The sequence below is a fragment of the Cynara cardunculus genome, assembly GCF_001531365.2.
Source record: "Cynara cardunculus var. scolymus isolate 2C chromosome LG 15, CcrdV1, whole genome shotgun sequence".
Taxonomy (NCBI): Eukaryota; Viridiplantae; Streptophyta; class Magnoliopsida; order Asterales; family Asteraceae; genus Cynara; species Cynara cardunculus.
In genome coordinates this window covers 10,218,630-10,238,802 of record NC_037542.1, presented here as the reverse complement: position 1 = coordinate 10,238,802, position 20,173 = coordinate 10,218,630, and the positions used below count along the sequence as shown (strand labels likewise).

Genomic DNA, 20,173 nt, shown 5'->3' with positions numbered 1-20,173 from the left:
TGGTTTTTGTCATATTCATTCGGTAAGGTAATGCGATTTTGTAAGCACTTACCCGAGTAAGCGTTTGGTAAATGGCCTCTAAGTGTTGTTTGGTTACTTAATCAAGTCACTGAACTATTTTGTTTGATGAAAAACCACTAAACTTTTTCATTTTGAAATCATTAAGTCCTTGAATGCTTTTTTTAGTAAATAAACCATCAAACTTTTAAAAATTACTCACCTACCTTCCTTTAACCCAAAAAAAAGTTACAGGTAACCGAATACCAATGTTTTATTGTAAAAAAACATAAATGAATTTTACTCTTCTCAAACCATACGTCATCCAAACCATTTGCATACAAATACACCCCTCGCGGCTATGTCTCATTGCCCCATCGTTGATTGTTCTCTCTAGCGTCTATTGTTGTTGTTAGCCCATCCCATAGATCTCCATCTTTTTATCTGGTTTTATTTCTTTCTATATGCTTGCTAAATATTAAAGATATCATCTTTCTATCTACGTTTTAGTATAGGATCACTCTTTTATTGAAACTAATTTGTTCTCAATTTTGATTTGTAATTTCTTAGAAACCTAAACAACAACGTTACAACCAATTAAAACCATACATAGATATTAAAGAGTAGTTTAGAAATCATTTCCGAATCTGAGTGCGACCATCAAATCATTCCATCATTGATTTCACAATTATTCTCATGATTTCTATTGAAATTATTCAAGGGGTCTTGGTCGAAATAAAACATTATATATATATATATATATCTATATCTTGGTAATTTGATGAACCGGTAGCAATTTCATTTAAATTAAGCCACGAACATGAAACAAATCAAATACGTTCTTTCAGTATTTTATATCTGTAACGTCTATCATTTTATTTTTTCTGTTTCTTTGGTCATCTTTTTTTCTTTTTCAAGTATCACAAATCTCATACGTCACACAAATGTCTGAATCTTGTGATGTTAACGAGTTGAGTAACAAGTTGTTTTGATTCGACTTGATAATGAATATCAGGCTTGAACTAAGATTGTTTTTGCAAAATAGCTCTCTAGTTCAAGCTCGAATCGTTTGAGTGTCGAAAGGCCAAGTTCGATATTTGCATAACAAATTTGAGTTTTAAATTATGACCTAATCTCAATTTTTATTTGGTTACGTCCTCAAATGTGAATATTGATTTAACTTGTTTACTGGCTCAAGCTCAATAGTTTTATAGTGTCGATATGTTACGGTTCAAACAAATGTGTGTTTGTATAACTCAACTCAACTCAACTTGCTTTGAAAATTTTAATTAAGGTTTAGAACGAGTCAAGTTTACCGACTTCGTTAACTCAACTCACTTAACCAAGAAAAGATCGTCGTCCTTTAATTCTTTTCATGCTACAGACTAGCCCTACAAGAGTTTGCTAAACGGGATTTTAGCCCAAGGGCATATACGTCTTCATAACAAAATTACTACAAAACTTGAACCTTCATTATCACTTCAAAGTAACAAAATTTGACAAAACTAAGTGTAGATATAAGCTTACAGCAGTCCAAAATGAAAAAGGGTTATCCAATCCAAAAACAAAACTCAACAAAAGCCACCAAATTACGGAATCGCATAGATTTAGACGACAGGAATGGGCATCGGCAAAGGCTCATCGCCAACCACAAGTGGTGGCCTATATTCCTCCACCTCTTTGGGCGGAAGTGCAACAACGTCATCCTTGGGCATGTGAATAATCACGTTATCAGGTAATGGTGTCTTGGGTCCAAGCTTACCGGTAGGATCCCAGTCGAGCATGATCTTAACCTTGATTCCAAGAACTCCCTGTACCAACCACCCATTTATCAAAATTTCACTTCTTATTTGTATGTATGGTATATACTTCCCACAATGTAACTAAAGGAAATGAAAAATTTATATATATGCACGAATATACCTGTCTAAGAAGCACGTGCCTCACAGCAGAGTCGATATACTCCTTGACCGGTTGACCAGAGGAAACCATGTATCCATCCTTGAACTTCATTGATTTTGCACGCTGAGCCCTAAGCTTTCCGCTAACAATCACCTCACACCCTTTAGCTCCATTCTCCATTACAAATCTAAGAACACCATAGCAAGCCCTAAAAAACAATAATCCTCGTTATACAATCTCAATCATAAACCATACTCAATTTCTATAACCACCATTAGTAATATGAATGTACATTTTCAAACAAACTGAAAAAAATCTCCGGTTTTGGTCAATATCTAAACTAAAAAGAAAACAACAGGTTTTCATTGATTTACATTCGAAAACAATAAATAATTAGGTTCATAGTCCCGACTCTAAAACATAATTGATCATCATCTGCAAAAAGTATATACTTTGTTTTAAACTTATAAACATGAAATTATAAAATCACTTCTTTTAAAGAGATAAATGGTCAATGTATGGTAATAAATGATCTTGAACTGGTGAAATAGCATCAACCTTTTGGTAGGTAATGATCAAAGAAAGCACAGTGCAAAAAACCAAGAAAGAAGATCCAGAAGATGTCACACATACCACTATGGCAAGCAAATTAGAATGACAACATAATATTGAGAGATTAGAAATAATGGTTTCAAAACCTGCGAACTGCAAGCCCCCCAAGAAGCTTGTAGCGCAAAGATTCAGCCTGGGCAATGGCGCAGAGTCCTCTGTTGTTCACTCTTTCGGCATAAAGCTCCACACTGTTTTCAGGAAACTTAAACCGCTTCTGAACGAGAGATGTCAGCTCCCTTATCCGCCTTCCTTTCTCACCTGGAAAATCACGTTCAGTAAGCAAACAACCGTGGTGTTACGATGTCCAATGACAATTTTGCTAAGGTTAAGTGGTTAACAATCAATAAGGACAGTTCAACAAAAAGCACTGAGACAGAAACTGGTATTTATCAGGTTAAATTGTTACTGTTGCTATCTTGACGACAATGGTAACCCTTCCCTATAAGTCCCCAATTAGTGCAAGTAGCAACATCAGATCCCTACACATCTGATTTTATGTTCTTACTTTTGTTCACTGGTAACTGATAAGCATCAAAAGCACAGATAATGGTTGCATATTGATTATGTTTTCTCAATTATAGATCTTAGATGCACAGGGTTCCAACTCCAATGATAGAGAAAGAACATGCTGTGTTCAAAAGGCATGCTTGTTGCCAACCTACTTTCAACCAGAAGTAGGTAAAAATAGTTGTGGGCTCTTAGAGCAGTTTACTATCATTTCCGTTATCCCACAAGCCATGTTATTTTTTTCTTGGTTACCACAAAAAGAAAAAATTATCAGCTTATAGTTGTCATGAGATGGAAGATTTTACCATCATCATATTCAAAAAGTTCTATTTTCCCTTTTTAGTAATTTGAAATCTCACACAAAACTTGGTTCTGTAAAAGAAGAGGTTACAAGATACAAATCCCAATTCAATAGCTTCATTGACATGAGAAAAGAGGCACAACCAAGAACATAATCCTGGCTAAGGTAGAATGCTGGCAGCATGCTTAAGTTTAATACATGCAAGTCAGACATTGAGAAAAAGATATTGAGGTTACAGATGAAAGCTTATATCATGATGATTTGAGATGATTATGTCAAGTGCTATATACATCTGATTCTGCATAATGTTATAGCTACTTAACAGTCGCATACTCACATTCCTACCATATTCAAGGCTGTTAATCCTTCCCTCACAAAACTATATTCAGCAACAGAAGCAGATAACAGTTGTAGTTGGTACCCACAAACAAAATTTGATGGTTTCAGAGTTCAGACTGAACCCTTTCTGCATATACTTTCATCAATTATATAACTAAAATCATGGCATGTATTTTTAGCACAACATACTAAGAAAAACCATCTAACTAGACGTAAACATTCTTGCTCATCTTATCACACCGATGCAGACATGCAAATTTAATGCATGTTTGTCTTATCAATAAATTAGAAATTAACCAAGTTCATGAAATTTATTCTACAAATGTAGAAGTACGTAAAAATTTAAGTGATTAGAATTTTACCAAGAACGTTTTGGGTACGCGTGGCCCTAATGATGATCTCTGTACGCATAGGAGTAACTCTAACTTCAACACCAGAGTAACCATCCTCTGCAAGTTCCCTGGTAAGGACCTCATTCAGCTCAGCAAAGAACACGCCATCAGCTACAAACTGTCATGCACCAAACAAATTACACTAAGCTCTATGAAAAAATAAACATAACGTCTACTTGTAAATGTGACGACTAACAAGACTAACCTTTCGCTTTTTGCTCATTTGGGTTGCCATTTTCAACAGTAGTGTATATGGATGATGACTCTTGACCCTGAAATTTGATATCAAGAGGGACATTACAATTAAGTATCATTAAAAGGGGATTTAGAGACCTTAATATAAACAAAATGTGATATCAAGAGTGTCTATACAATATTATGAGGATAGGCATTTGGTGCTCCTAAGTCACCAGAGACTCACAAACTCAGGAAGATCTATGACTATAGGACTTGAGGATACATAAATGTACAGCATCAATCAAACGCATTGCATCAATCCAAACATATCAAGCAATTATCATAATGCAATTTCACAATCCTTTCTGATAAACCACCTATTCAAATGGAGTAAAGATTATATTTTGTTTTTCTATGTACATTCTACTTCAAAAAACATCGAAGGAATATTCGGATACATATATGTGTGCTGCAAGAACGATTTGCTTATTATAACAAAAATGTGTTGCCGATCATCAAAAAGTTACTATTCAGCAAAAAAAAAAATCTCAATCATTGTTCCAAGATCACATCATCTTCACTACCAGAAGAGATAAACCAGATAAAAACGAAACATAAAAACGTACGAAACAATAAAAAGTAAAATTGAAACAGTTCATATTCAACCCTAGATCACACCATAAACGGGCAGATAACACAAAAACAGAGTAGATTCACCATCAGCACCAGCAGAGATTCATCAAAACCAAAAATAACACAAAATCTTAATCACTTACCAGAAGAGATTGACAAATCACAAAAGAAGTTGCAGGCGAGATGTCGATGTGCCGAATATCAGGCGGTGGTGAGCAGAAGGGAAGAAGAGGAGAGTATCGTAGGGTTTAGTATTGGATTCATGGGGACAGGCTTGTAGCCCCAACCCAACTGAAATGATCTGGACCAAGCCCGTTTCTGCTTCCATATTATTATTGGTTCGGTTTTCGGGTTACCCGATTTATTTCATTTTGTATATCGTGTTTTTTAAACCCAAACCAAAATATCGAACCAATTTGGGATTCGATTATTGTTTGGTCTAGAGTTTGATTATTGTTTGGTTTGTGTTTAACCGTTCGAACTGGGGTTTGAAACCAAACTTCAGGATAGATGGGACGTCTGTAAAAACACGTATGGATTCAGGTAAATACTCTCTTGTATATTGGGTAATTGTTGTTAAACTAGGTTGAATCCTTTATGAAATGGGTGGAATACAATAGCAGCGTCCAAAATACCTATACGAGCTCAATTCATCGTCTCGGGATAAAAAAGAAATAAGCCTTGGGTAAAAAAATAGCTTAGTCATGATTTTAATTAAAATCTTATTTAGAGTATATACCACTCTTAAAACCGTCTTTAGTGAGCAAAAAACGGCCGGATTTTGCCCGGGTTGATTTTTAGAATTGAAAAGGGTTCGATTGGGCTTAATTGGGTTTTTTCAAGTTCTTTGGCTCGAATTTTCACCCAAATTTTTAGGTTGGCCTAAACCAGGCTTCGGGCTTACCAGGCCTAGGCTTTTTTATGCATCTGCGTTTCATTTCCCTCAAATTCAGTAAAAATGAATTGTTATTGTAACTTGGTATGATGTATTTTTGTTGTACTTAACCAATCATTTTTATTACCCAAAACCGTCGACAAACACACATTTTAAAAATAATGAGTTGCATTGTCAACTACGCACATAGAACACACACAACACACACATACAACATACACACTATGCACTACACACACACACACACACACACACACACACACACATATATATATATATATATATACACATTGTTACACATTGTCCAAAGTAGATCACAATTGATCTCTCTCTCTCTCTCTAGATTTACACACACAGAGCCACAAGACATCATCATCGATCTCTCTTTATAGATTCTCTCTGTGTACTGTTGTATATCGCCATGGGAGGATGGTGGCTGGAGGTGGGGGTCGGTAATGGTGAGGGTGAGAGTGGTGGCGAGGTGTGGAGGTGAGGGATACTCATGGTGAAAAACAAGAAAAAAACAAAAAAAATGTAAAAAGACGAAAGTACCTCTCACTTAACTGAGTTTTTTAACGGTGTTTAGTTCAAGGGAAGATTTTCAAAGCAAAATGTAAACAATAGGAACGATAATTGTAGTTATTGAAGTCTAGGAACCACTTTCAAAGATTCGTGTAAACCATAGGGACCAAAATTTTAGTTTAATCTACTAAATATTATTTTTTTATAATCTTTATCTTTAATAATAAAACTAAACCAAAATATCCTAATCAAGGGGATCGACGGATACAAGTAAAACGTAAACCCATTTTTAAATATATGTCTTGTTACCAGAATGACGACACTTTATATGGTTTGGATAATTTGGAATTGGTTTTTGAAACAAAAAATTAGGGTTCAATTATCAATAATCAATATATGTCGTACGTAAAACCCTAAAAATATCAGTATAAATCAAGCCACAACCAATTGGCTAATCTATTGCATGTAACTTCTAATTCATGACCAAAAGTACATTGAAAAAATTAGCATCTAACTATTGATTATGTATCACAAGAGATATTCAAATGAAAATAATAATCAAATAAAAAAACATGAAATACAGTCAAATCATGTGAAAAATCACATGTGATGCATTTAGGGGTTGGGATCTTGTGAAAAAGAGAGTTAAGATGAAAAACATAAGAAGGGATCTCCACCCTTGGACACACACATTAGGATGAGATGCACCAAGATGAGATGCACCAGATTAATCCCCAACACGATTCATGGGTGGGTTTGAAATTAAATGTAATCAAGGGTCCAAATCTCTTCTCACGCTTTTCACATTAACTCTCCTTCTCACATGATCCTTCGTCTTTATTTTAGTCCATCCAAAAATAAATGTCCATTTTCTCATTCTACTCTTGATTATGAGATAAAGAAAATGCCTCTTTATTATTAGCGTGTATTCTATTCATACCCCCTCCCCTCCTATCAAAGGGTATGTGAATGAGCAAGGAGGTAAGAAATGAGGTGGTATGCAAGTACTGATCAAGGAGAGGTATGAATAGCAGCCCCATCATTAAGGTATTGTCGTGTGGTCAATTAAAAATGTAATAATTACATATTTTTTAAAAACCGTGTCTTTATAACTACGGACATTTACTTTGGGACGGAGGGAATAACTCGTAAACCCAATGACAAAGAAACCGGATATAGAACAAGCACCACGATACATACAAAAGTGTATAAAAATCGAAGCTCTACAAATATCCAATCAAAACAATAGGATGCATATTTTGTTTTTACACCGAAAGACCAAAAAATACATACAAACACTTAGCTTTAAGATATAAAAAGGGCAAAGCATAGAGAACATACTCTAAAAGACTTCAGTAACCTTACTTGCAAGAACACGCTCTCGTCTTTCGATGTATTCAACGGGAAACCAACCTGCTTTCCCTTTGCATTCACCTTCAGCCCAACCGTTATTCGATACCTGTAAAAGTTGCCACATTCTGAATTCATGTACTTGGAGATAGCTAAGGATTTAAGGTGAAAGAAAATGAGAACGATATTTAATAGCGCAAATTTTGGGGCAACAGGTAAGGTTACTCCGTTGTTAACGGAAAGGCTACTAAAACTTCCATCCTCAAGCCTTGGAGCAATGACTTCCCTTTGCGTTTGGTATACGGGACATGACATGAACAAAAACTTGTTGTCCCATGTTTGACGCGAAGTTAAACTGAGATAGGACAGGACTGGGTGGGAAAAAATGTACTTTTTGTCCTACGGAAGTGGATAAGATCGGTAAATTACTAAACCACCCATGTCATACTACAACCCTAAAACCCTCCAGAATACTTTCACCCGCCTACCTCCCTCTCACATGTCCACTACAATCCCATCCACGTACCAAACGCACCCGTATGAATGCCACCTCGTGGTGCATCGTACCAAATCGTAACTCAAAGAATAAGCTAGTATTCATTATCACCATCTAACATTTATTTTCAGAGTCCAATTTATATGGTGTAAGAAGAGATAAAGATGTGATTGTGGGGTTCTTCTAAGTAATCTGAGAAGAAAAGATGGGAGCCACAGAAAATGGAGGGAGGAAAATGGTGTAAGCAAATGGAACATGTTTACTAACAAGAGGAGGAAAATGACGGAATTTTCCAAGTATAATGTCCTAAAGAAAAATAATTCCAAAGCACTTCGATAAAAAAGATGGAAAGTATATCGTTATTTCTTGCATTTTGCCATTTTTCAAGATTTAACTCAAAGTGCATTGTATTCGGATAGTTCAGTGGCCAAATTGCAGATCAGAAATTTTATGTGATCATCGATGAATCAAGGATCATGTTGAATAAAACGTCTCCTCTCTATGTACCATGTGAGCCCTTCAACTATGGTGAGACAGAAGTTGGGGTAAAAAAATTCAAATGCAATAAGGCAAGGAACCACAGAGAATTTTAACTATACTTGATGCCTAGAATCCCGGTGAGAGGAATTTTAAGTTCTTTTCTTCTTACATTCTTGTTTGCACACACTCTTACATCTTGATCTCTCGTTTCTTTTAATTTTTGTTCTGCAAGCTGGGGGTCTTCATGAAAACAATTGCTCTATCCTTTGAGGTAAAGAAAAGGTCTGTGTACATCCTACTCCCAAGATGGTCAAATCCTACCTTTGTGTGGGATTTAATGGGTTTATTTGGTTTGGTTTTATTTATTTACCAAATGCAAGTATTGAGGGTAACAAATAAAAGGTGGTATTAAAGAAACAAATAGAAGCTGAGTAAATCATGCAGGAAACAAAATTCATGAGCTGCAGACCTTTCTGATGACAACATAATCACCCGTTGATAAATTGAGCTCCACATCAGACTCCGCATGATATGAGAACATAGCCTGGAACACAATGGAGAAATTTCCAACGGGAGAGAGCAGATAAAATAAAAATTAAGTTGGTTCATTAGCAATATAGATATATTAAGAAATAGTCAAAAGAGATTGATAAGCTTACCTCTCCTAAAAAGTAATCCACCCCATCATTTGAACCATTTTGCATTGGAGCAGTAGATGCATTATTCACTTCTTCGTATGATGGAGGTGGAGGTGTTTCCTCTGTTGGAGTAGGAGCTGCTTCAATCCGTTGTCGCTCTGATACCATCTACATGTTGCCCAATCAGCAAACAAAATTATAAAAGCCAAAAAGAAAAATCTACAATCAAGAGGGAACATATGTTACTGTTTATAAGGAAATGGCCTAGATAGTTGGCAGGAACTTTTATGAGCCACTACGCAAAGCACGATAGGATCCATTTATTCCCTCTCGTTTTGAAAGATAGCGTTGGATTTTTTCTTCTATCAATCTTTTGCGAATTGTAGAAGCTGAGCTTTAAGGCTTTACGCTTATTATTAGCCTTCTAAAGCTTTTGGGGATTGGGTTGTGCCAAAAAGGGAGCATTAAGCTTTTAAAACAGAAACATAAACATGCTATTCAAAGTACTGGAAATGGGACTAGAAAAGTGCTAGTCAAAAGTACTGGTAATGTGATAACACACACACGTCTATACATCAAATGCCAAAGAATCTGACCTCCCTCTCCCTTGATAGGTTTATAATTTTTTAACTCTTCAGTTATATTTCACACAGACCCAAAAAAATACCATGTTGTCAAAAATATTATACTGTTATAAGGATATTTCTATATTTCTCGTTTTCTTGACGCAAGACTTTGTGTTCTGTGCGGATCATTACACAATTCTCGAGTGCAGATGCTGCTAGAGTAAAAGTATACTAAAACTTATTAGAAAGAACTTTCAGGTTCATCATTGGACAACTACCCTTGGATACTTTAAGTGCAAAAAGTAAAAAAGAAAGACTTTCAAGGGTTGGCCCAGAAAGTAAGAGATCGGTGCCAAAATCTACACCAAATAGTAGGCACTCTTGATTTACCACTAGGATTCTCCAGTTTCACATAAGCCTGGCCCACAAAACAAACCCATGACGTCAAATAATAACACGCCAGTCAACCGATGAAATAGTTATGTCAGCATGCAACTTCAACTTAAAGGGTTTTAAAGGATATAACATTTTGGCCCAATTGGGGTCATTTTTTGTCCTCGCGCAACTGAGAAGTCTATTTCCTTTGATGCTAAATATAGTAGCCTACAAATAAAACCTGGAATAACCAAGTATGAAGTATACATTCAAGCTACTTTCTCTCTCCAAGTACCTTCACCGACTTTTGAACTTACAAATTTAGTAAAACTCCGCTTACTTCCTATCAACTTTCTATCACTAACCAACTTTTCTTTAATACAGACAGTCCAATCCCATAAGAATCTCCTTAAACATCTCAGCCACAGAACACTCTCTATTAACATCTTTATGTATTATTTGCAATAATCGAATGTATGTTACGCCTGGGTTTGTTACATTGCTTGGACTGAACAGGGGAATGCATAGATCAAAGCATAATAAATTTTCTCTCTTAACTTATCCAAAAATGTTACTCTCTGATTTTCGTATCAACTCTTCAACAGTTCCTTACCTCATCTTTTTCCAATTGCATCTTAGTTCTCAATTTCCACTTCAAGATCTTTACGAGTTGGTACGAAAGCCTGCTACGATCAGTGGGCATGGAAACCAAAATTAATGGTGGAGTGGTTCGTAGTCACACATTGCACAGCAGGAATCAGTTAAAAGATCACAAAATCAGTTAAAAGATTAGTCAATATGTGACAGGATGGGTTTTAATGAAAATGGAATTGAGGTATGTGGCAGCTCAAGAAAACAAGAATGGAGAAGAGCCAGCAATGTGGAGTCTGTTCTTAATTACCCAAAACCCAGAGTATGGAATGCAGTACTTTCTCTGTCAAAAATCGTATCACCCATAACACTCTCTAAGCATACAGATTAAGTAGTTATGTATATGTGTGTGTATATTTCAAATCATAACACACATACATATTTAAGTTCATGTATATGGATCCTTTTTATTATACATTGATCATCAAGTTCATTTTGCTTTCTTCTCACTAGGACTTTCTTACAATGATTACCATATTAAGTTCCATTTTATCAGTTAAAAAGCAAATCCAGTACACTTGTGTGTTATTGGCACATAATGACAATACAGTGCATATTGTTGGTTATTCTGCAAACCTCATCACCTGAGAGTAGCGCACACTTTTGATGAATTCACATGCACACTACATCATGATAAGGCCAAAATAGTGCAACATGATGTTTCTAAGCATTACTCCTGATATATGATCAAAACAGTAATTCAACCTGGTTTTCTGACAAGACTGTCCAGGGTCCAGGTGCAAAAGTGAAAAGTCCTTGTTGACAGTAGCCAATTTTGTTCTTTGGATTAAGCTGGTGAATATCTTTTGTGGAAGTCTAGTTCCAAAAATAAGTAAAACCCTAGTGGCTGCTATACTATCACATCTACTTCTGCACCCCAACCCACCCCACCCCATCAAAATCTCTTCAAACACCAATGTTATAAAAAGGAAAAAATGTGTAGATGCAAAGGGTTATAGCAAAACTACATACCTCCCCTTCAAGATGATCAAGAATCTGAATAACCTTCTGGTGGTAAGCACGTTCTGATTCGATCTATTGGAAGACATTTTTCAGATAACATATCTAAGATGTGAAATTTATTTAACTCATTACGTGGAGAAGTTTTACCATAGAAATAAGCCTCTGCAGTGTCATTTTCTGCTGCTGAGCCTCAACTGCAGCCATAGCTGATGCAGCTTCCTTTCCCAATATTGCCATGGTCGATTTCAAATCTTGTAATTTTGATTCGGCTGCTTGAAGTCTTGTAAATAGTTCTGGATTTCCGCTTCCATCCATCACTTTTGATTGTCGTTTAGAAACTTCAATGACCTAGCAAGTTTGGAGAGTGGACTGAAGTTACAATAGTGTTGGAATATCTTAGTTATCATGTTTCAATATAAAATACGAGCACAGAATGAATTCCAGTAATATGCATGTGATTAAAGGAAAAGAATGAAGTAGACCCCACTTTTTAAAAGTACATGAATACATTAGCAAACCATAAACACCTGTGCTTCCGCCTCTTGCCGCATTCTGTCATAACGTTGAGCAAGATGTCGAGCATCTTCAAGTGGAGCTCCCATTACCATTGCTCTTAGTGGCTCTGCAACCTGCACAATTTGGTAGTAAAAGGTGAGCAATGATAACAAGGCATAAGCATTAGCAATCAATGAACCAATAAACAATGTTGGAAAGGAAAAAAAATACTTTCTAGAAAATTACTATATTTCGGGTAAGATCCATCATAGAAATTCTCTTTGATTCCTAAAGTTCCGAAGAAACGAGTACCTTTTACAAATTACCATAGCATGGACAAGATCTGTCAGAGGAATTCTCTTTAGTAACTAACATCGTGCCCAATTAATATAATAGCCTCACAGCTAAGACTAGGAACTGTAAGATTTTTCTCAGCTTCGCAATAACTAATGCGAGGGAATAGTCCCATTTTCCCTTTGTGTGTGCCCATATATGTGTAAATGAATTAAAGGGAGTTAGGGAGAGAAAATGAGAAATTGTTTGAACAGTGATGGTCTACACTCTGTATCATTTTTCAGAACTCCTACTTGGACGACCAAACATTTTTCCCTTTCAGATTTATGAATTTCTTTTGAACTTGATTTATAGGAACACTAACAGACATGGGAGAATATTCATGAACTATGTGAAGTCCTGCATTTTTCTCTATCAGCAATATAGTATTTAGCATACTACTCATATAGTAATATATATGGAATTAATTTGCTAATTCGTAGGGAAAGCCAAAGCTTGAGCTTATTCATTTTTTTCCATTCCTTTTGGAGTAGAGAAAGGAAGAAACATCAATATTACTTCGGAGGAAGTAACCTTTTTTCTTTGGTAACAACTAACAAGTTCAGCTATTTTAGGAGGTCAGGGGTTCAAACCTCACCATAGGTGAGGAGGGTGTGTGAGTTTATTTGTTGCATTTGCCATATATAAATATTATATACTTCAAAAAAAAAAAAGTTCAGCTATTTTCCACATATTTCACTAACTCCGATATGAAATTAACTCATAATGCTATTAGTAGTATTTTAAGTAACTATTAACAAACACTATATGATCAGTGGTACTACTGGAGTTAAGGACACGTAGGCATATGGCTGGGCTTCACTTAAAAGGATGTTGCGGAACACTGCTTAAAAATGCAAATTTAGGTTAACCTAAACGCTTAAGACAAACTGAGGACTCTTGCTTCCTTGTAACCTCGTAGAGTAATTTGGTGCAATTCACCCTATAAAATAAAAAATAGAAACCCTTAAAAGAAAAGACCAAGAGAGTGGAAGAGACTGCTGCAACAACCAGCGATCTGGAATAAGCAGACAAAGGTTAAGCGATATCACCAGGCATGACTGCTCTATGTTAGTCCTCATCATTCTACTACTGATTATTTCTACATATTTTCTTCCTTTGCTAAAGTTATTTGCTAATCCTTCCTCTCTTTCTTTTGTCATAACCAATTTCGGAGGATTCTATACACACTTCTCAATTCTTTCTTCTAACTCTTCCAGTGTTTTTTTTCCATTTTGCCCTTTATGTAAGGCATTGTCGTTGATAATAATTGGCACCATCAGTCCATCAGTTGATTGCCGCTAATATTAATGTGGAAACATGGAAAATTTGTTTTCCAATTATCAAAATGCTTAGCTTTCTAATCAAACTTGCTATTGCCCAATATAATCCTCATACTAGGACATTTGAAATACAGGCTTTACATTATCAGTAAGTATGCTTTTGTTGCTTGTGAGCTATGACATCGTCTTCTCAGATATCACTATGAATGGTTAGTTATCACTTATCAGAGTTGTGGTTAAGGGAATTGTCCAGGATGTTCAAGTTTGTTTAACATTGAAGAATAATAATAATTGGCCCATCATGCACCTCACTTCCAACAAGGCACATGAGTACATGACTCACCACACTCCTCATGCCCCATACAGCCTCAGGAGATATCTGACCCTTCAATACTACGATAGCTATGGTCCAACCTCAAGCCGAACTCATACAATATAACACACTACACAATGTACAGGTTCCATCATCCATGTTAAAACCAAAGATCAGACCACACACACACACACACTGATTTATAGAACAGTGCCAACTGAAACACAAGATTTTTGGAGCTGTCACACACCCTAAAAAAAATGATACGTATAGCAAACTGACATAAGGTCATATACAAGCAGAGAATGTGAGGCACCAAGGCATTGATATAAGGCAACCATGCCAGAGTTTCGAGCGTCACAGATTTTTGTGGGTAAAAAAGATAATCTTTTCCAAACCTGTGTCCCAAAAGATTTCAGTAGATTTCCTCGTTCCTTCTCCATCTGGACACGAGCTCGTGAAAAGTTGACCGCAGCTCTTGATAGGGTATTACCACTGGTGCATGTATTCTCGACACCATATTTTCTGCTATCCTCTGACAATTTAGTTCCTGCCAAAAGATTACATTGATGCAAACTTAAATCATGTTCATTTCATGAAATTCAACAAGAATCAGAAAGTATCGGTAACTTGCCTATTTCAACTTGTTTGGAACCGGTAACTATATATCCTTCAACACCACGAACAATGTCCCTTTGAAAATGCTGAAAAGCGAAAACTCAGCAGATTGCAAGGACAAAAGAACACCTTTAATTTCATCTCCAGAATAAAATTTTAATTAATTATTTTTCAAATTATCTTCTTGCAATCCCTGACAATTAACACCAAATGACAACTTTTATGTGAACTTATCTTCACAATGTTCAGCCATGTCCCGAAGGAAAAGAGTCAAAAGACAAACTTCCAAAGAAGTTGGCTTTAAAAGGTTCGCTTGATGCTCCTAGAGTCACTGCCTATACCCATGCATAATTAGTAAGTGTATAATATGAAAGTAAATTTGATAGTCGATCATTCACATTAAAAGTATTGGTTTAAAGTACACAACTTGAAATTGTTCCTCTTGACTTATTAGGACTCAATAAAAGTATTCTATGTGAAAACATAAACCACCAATAAGTGGGGGAGCAACCTTGGCAGCACGTGTAGATATGTATAGCCTCTCAAGTTTCTGGTGAAGCATGAGTTCTGCCTCATCAGTCACTACATTATCTGAACCTCCATAACCACCACCACCCCCGAACTGCTTGAAAACTGCCTGAAATTGATACCCGACTTTCATTATATTATCACATATTGTACTAAGGTGGTATAATATCAAACCAGTAACAAAGAATAAATTTTCCACATCAACTGCAGATACATGAGATATAATACACGTTGTGAGGCGCAAGGCTATGAGTAAGCCAATTGAGGCACTTTCTTGGCATGAAGCCAGTTGGGTTCAATGAGGCATGTGCCTCAACCTCTGTGACGCAAGACACAAGGTTTGTATTTATAAAAAAGAGGCACTATTATAAAATTTGGAAAATTTTAATCAATCAAAAGGTATTGTCTTGAGCCTTTTAGTCTAACATGCAATCCAAACACAATAAGCATCTTGCTAACCAATATGCTTTTAGATTTTGGTGGATAATACATTCTTGATGTTAACTAATGATTCTATAAATGACGTTAACAGAATGCAAATGGTTACTGCTCTAAAAATGCTATCGACTTTCAATGATCTTATGTTAATAAGAAGACATCTAAAACTCTCTTAGAAAAAGTTGGTACTAGCAAGCCTTGCAACCACTATAACAATTAATAGCCATGTGCTTGCACAATCAACATGTAAAATTGTCAATGAAGTATGGTCTTCTTTCTTACTTAAGATTTATTGTAGAAAATGGTTTCATTATGATTATTCAGAATGAAGATCCCATGTTGTTCAAACAAACTTGAACCATGAAAATGTTATACAAAGACCAGATCAGTTTATTTATACCAAGCTTATTTATGATAGACGCAAGGACTTGCTGGGAAAAGCAGTAATCATCTCGTATTGAGATGCAAGGCCTCTATCAACCAGATATGGAATTAATAGTCTCAAAATCCCCAACGACTATGCATTATCAGTTTATTACCTGGTTTATACCGCATAGTATATTGTAGTAATTCACAGATAGTTCTCAGTTTCAAGAAGTTAGGATCTTACAAAATAAATTCTTTACTCCAGCTTTATGTCTGTTAGAAACCTAATGACACATAATTAGCACGACTAGAAGTCATTCAACATATGAAAGATCAAATAAAAACTTCACATGCATCTCCAGGGTTTTGAGTTATACCATAATTTGGAACTCACATACCCATTTATATGACAAATAGGTTAAAGGAAACTCTTTTTTTACATGTTAAGCTTCAAAAAACCATATTTTCTCTGGCAATCTCCACTCTTGCAAAGATTAAGATTTCCTTCGTTACCACATCCACACATTAACTCAAGCGAAAGTTGCTACAACAGTTGGCAACCTACTCCTACATTGCCTAGCAAACTAAATCATATTTTAATCTAGATATGTTATGTTGGGAAATAAATCACTTCTCTTCCTAAACCTGAATGACACGGCCCATACCAACCACTACCCCAGAAACCTTTCATACACCAAAAAAGCTCGTTACAAACCTAATATTGCACTTAAATTAATTAAACTGATTCAACAACATGCTCCAAATCGACAACCAACAATTATTGAAAATGATTATTCCATTCACCAATTCTACTCAAAAGATTAGCAAAAATGTCTTTCTATTTCCAGTTATATTATGCTTACAACACGTTTCATACAAAATTTCTAATAGCATGTCCTTCTCTAAAGAAGTAAAAAAAAGCTACATCCCCTTTTGTGGTCAAGCTCACTACTTTTTTATGAATGTAACCACATAGCCAATCTACTACTAAACACAATATATTTAGTGGAGACTATGCATATAACTGTATATCAATTATGCATTTGAAAATACCCAGGTCGTATAAACATGAAAGACATCTTTCTTCCAAAACACAGGGTATAAAGTTTGTGGTTGATGAATCACGCAGTTCAACTACAAAGTTAGGATTATTACAATATCAACGTGTAAGAGAGATTCATTCTATCCCATCCAAATTAACCAAATCCAGTCAGATAAATTTTTAGGCGAAAAATGCTAACTTCATCAAACGTTCGAGCAAGTATTATCACCAGACAACCCTCATTCTAACTACGCCGATGCAAACTACTAGGTCCAGGTTTGATGCCAAACATAAAGTGAACTCCCCTGTTGGAACTATAATTACAAACTGAAAGAGGGAATCACTTGATCAAATTCATATATAGATCCTCGCCAAATAAACTGTTGTGAATAATATTAATATTGATAAGAAAAGGAGTCTCGCCGGCATGATTGAATCAGAGTTCAAATCGAAAGAAAAAGGGAATTTCTTGTTGGTACCTGTTGTTGTCTAGCAACCTGTTCCCGGAGCTTGGTCGCCTGTTTCCTGATCGCTTCCATTCAAGAACTGACCAGATACAAACGGAAGATATCGACGGATTTGGAAGTACTTGGACGGAGGATCGCCGGAGATTTTTCCCTCCGATCAGATTTATTACTAATTTATGAATCAATTTCAAATATGAATTGTTTATTTTGGTTTCACGATTTTGAATCAAGGTTCATCTCCGTATGGATTGAGAATCAGAGACCACCTCTCCGATTAAAAGCTTAAAAATACCATTTGACCCTGGAGTTTTAGTAAACTACGTTTTAGTCCATGTGGTTTCTGGAAAATTACTATTTCGTCCTTATACTTTTGAAATTACGGTTTCTGTTCACGTGGTTTATAATTCATTGTTTTTTTGGTTCATGTGGTTTACAACAAGTCATTGTTGTTTCATCCCTCATACTTAATGGTAAACCATTAACGAAGTTAGCTTTAGAAACTAAAACAACAATGAATTGCAAACTAAATAAACGAAAATTATAATTTCTAAAATACGAGTTACAATTTCTAACCACTCATAGGGACGAAATTGTAGTTCACCACTAGAGATTTTATAGCGACGGGATGCGTTTTCTGTCCTTGGGTTTTAACCAAAACCGCACCCTAAAAGTTATAATTTTGGTGGTGCGATATAAATAGTTTGATACGGCTTGATGAAGACACTTAGGGGCTGTTTACCTAAATGCTTACTCGGTAAGCGCTTACCAGTTAGGAGTCAACAATATAATTGGGTAAAATTGTAGTACATCAAAACGTATTTATGCAACAATTTTACCTGATTAAACGCTTACCCGGGTAAGAGTCGTCACCCTCACTTACCTTTAAGACTCTCCATCCTTATCATCGCTCTTACCTGGTAAGAATCTTGCCCCTTACCATGTTCATTCGGTGAGAAAATTTGCTCAGTAAATACTTACCGAGTAAGCGTTTAATAAACGGCCCCTTAGTAAATATGATGGTATAATTGCTCAATGTATCTTTAAATATGCTACAAAACCAATTACTACGAAGTTAATTCAAAGTAATCTGGTTTGTAGTAATTAATCATAATTGTGATTTTTTTTTAAACTTGTATCATATTTAAAGATATGCAACGATTTATTGCATAAAAATTGATTTTTATAAATAAATATAAAATTATTTAATTATGATTTTGATCATCAAAATTAAAATCTTTGTTAAAAGTGGTCCAATAAATTGATATGTTACTTGAATTATTCGTTGTTGTGCGGGCCTCTAATGGGCCAAAATAGAATTGGATCAATCGGGTTGTGAAATATCCTCCTAAACGAAATTTTTAGAAGAACCCTAACAAATTATATCATTTTGAATAATTAAGAGGCCGTTTACTAAACGCTTACCCGATCAGTACTTACTGGATAATTTTTCTCACATGATGAACATGGCAAGGACCAAGAATCTTACCCGGTAAGAGCGATGATAAGAATTGAGAGTCTTACCCGGTAAGTGAGGGTGACGACTCTTACCCGGGTAAGTACTTATCAAGTAAATTGTTGTATAGGATACGTTTTGATGTACTACAATCTTACCCAATAAAATAAATTATAGTGTTGATTTATAATGTTAAGCACTTACCGGATAAACATTTAAATAAACGGCCCCTAAGTCTTTAAATTACTTTTTAAGTAAAAAAAATCATTATACTTTCTCATCCAAATGATTAAGTACTTGAACTACTTTTTTGATTAAAAAACCATTAAACTTTCTCATCTTAAATTATTAAGTCTCTGAATATTTTTTTTCATTGAATTTTTATAAATTATTAAGTCTCTGAATATTTTTTTCAATAATAGATTTGAACTTATGTGGCCACAAGGGAATTTTTATTACTCATTGGATTTGAACTTGAGACTTACAGACACTTTTGACCTTTGAAGCTTCAATCTCAAATCAATCACACATCACTCTTGTGGTTAAAATGGCGTAGAGTTTGGGAATGACAAAACTGATTTAGATCTCATTTTACTTTAAAACATTTTTAGTCTGTTACAAGTAGTTTTTTTTTGTTAAAATGATTTAGGTAATCAATTTTTAAAAGTTTGATGGTTTATTTATTAAAAAAAAACGTTCAAGAATTTAGGCATCTTTTCATTTGTTTGGCAAATGTAAGCTAACTTATATTCTGTATACATGCTTGTATGAACATAAGTTAGCTTACATTATTTGGATAGCGTTGTGGGAGCTTATTGTGATTTTTTCAATTTATAACACTCATTAATATCAACTATTATTTATTACTATTAATGATAAATAAATATTAAATAAAAATAAACTATTACTATAATATATATATATATATATATATAAACTATTAATTAATATTAATTACTAATTAACTTTAGCATAAAAATATATAAAATTGACGTTTATCATTTCTTCAGCATCTGAGTTATCGTCTTCGGGTATATATTC

At 35.1% G+C, this 20,173-nt stretch overlaps 2 protein-coding genes across 2 annotated transcripts; both read right to left on the bottom strand.

The window, feature by feature from the left end:
- Positions 1 to 1,447: 1,447 nt before the first annotated feature.
- On the bottom strand, positions 1,448 to 5,114 carry LOC112527452 (40S ribosomal protein S3-1-like). The gene is made up of 6 exons (XM_025138121.1): positions 5,004 to 5,114; positions 4,256 to 4,322; positions 4,021 to 4,168; positions 2,598 to 2,769; positions 1,921 to 2,107; positions 1,448 to 1,808 (listed from the first exon to the last, which is right to left on the bottom strand). Exons 2-6 carry the CDS (start codon positions 4,283 to 4,285, stop codon positions 1,605 to 1,607), a joined length of 741 nt encoding a protein of 246 aa, XP_024993889.1. The 5' UTR covers positions 4,286 to 4,322; positions 5,004 to 5,114; the 3' UTR covers positions 1,448 to 1,604.
- Positions 5,115 to 7,453: 2,339 nt separating this feature from the next.
- On the bottom strand, positions 7,454 to 17,906 carry LOC112527435 (SH3 domain-containing protein 2-like). Its single transcript, XM_025138098.1, has 10 exons — positions 17,692 to 17,906; positions 15,350 to 15,475; positions 14,855 to 14,924; positions 14,619 to 14,770; positions 12,324 to 12,425; positions 11,944 to 12,144; positions 11,806 to 11,868; positions 9,263 to 9,409; positions 9,073 to 9,147; positions 7,454 to 7,736 (listed from the first exon to the last, which is right to left on the bottom strand). The coding sequence occupies exons 1-10, from the start codon at positions 17,749 to 17,751 to the stop codon at positions 7,620 to 7,622; spliced, it is 1,113 nt and encodes a 370-aa protein (XP_024993866.1). The 5' UTR covers positions 17,752 to 17,906; the 3' UTR covers positions 7,454 to 7,619.
- Positions 17,907 to 20,173: the final 2,267 nt, after the last annotated feature.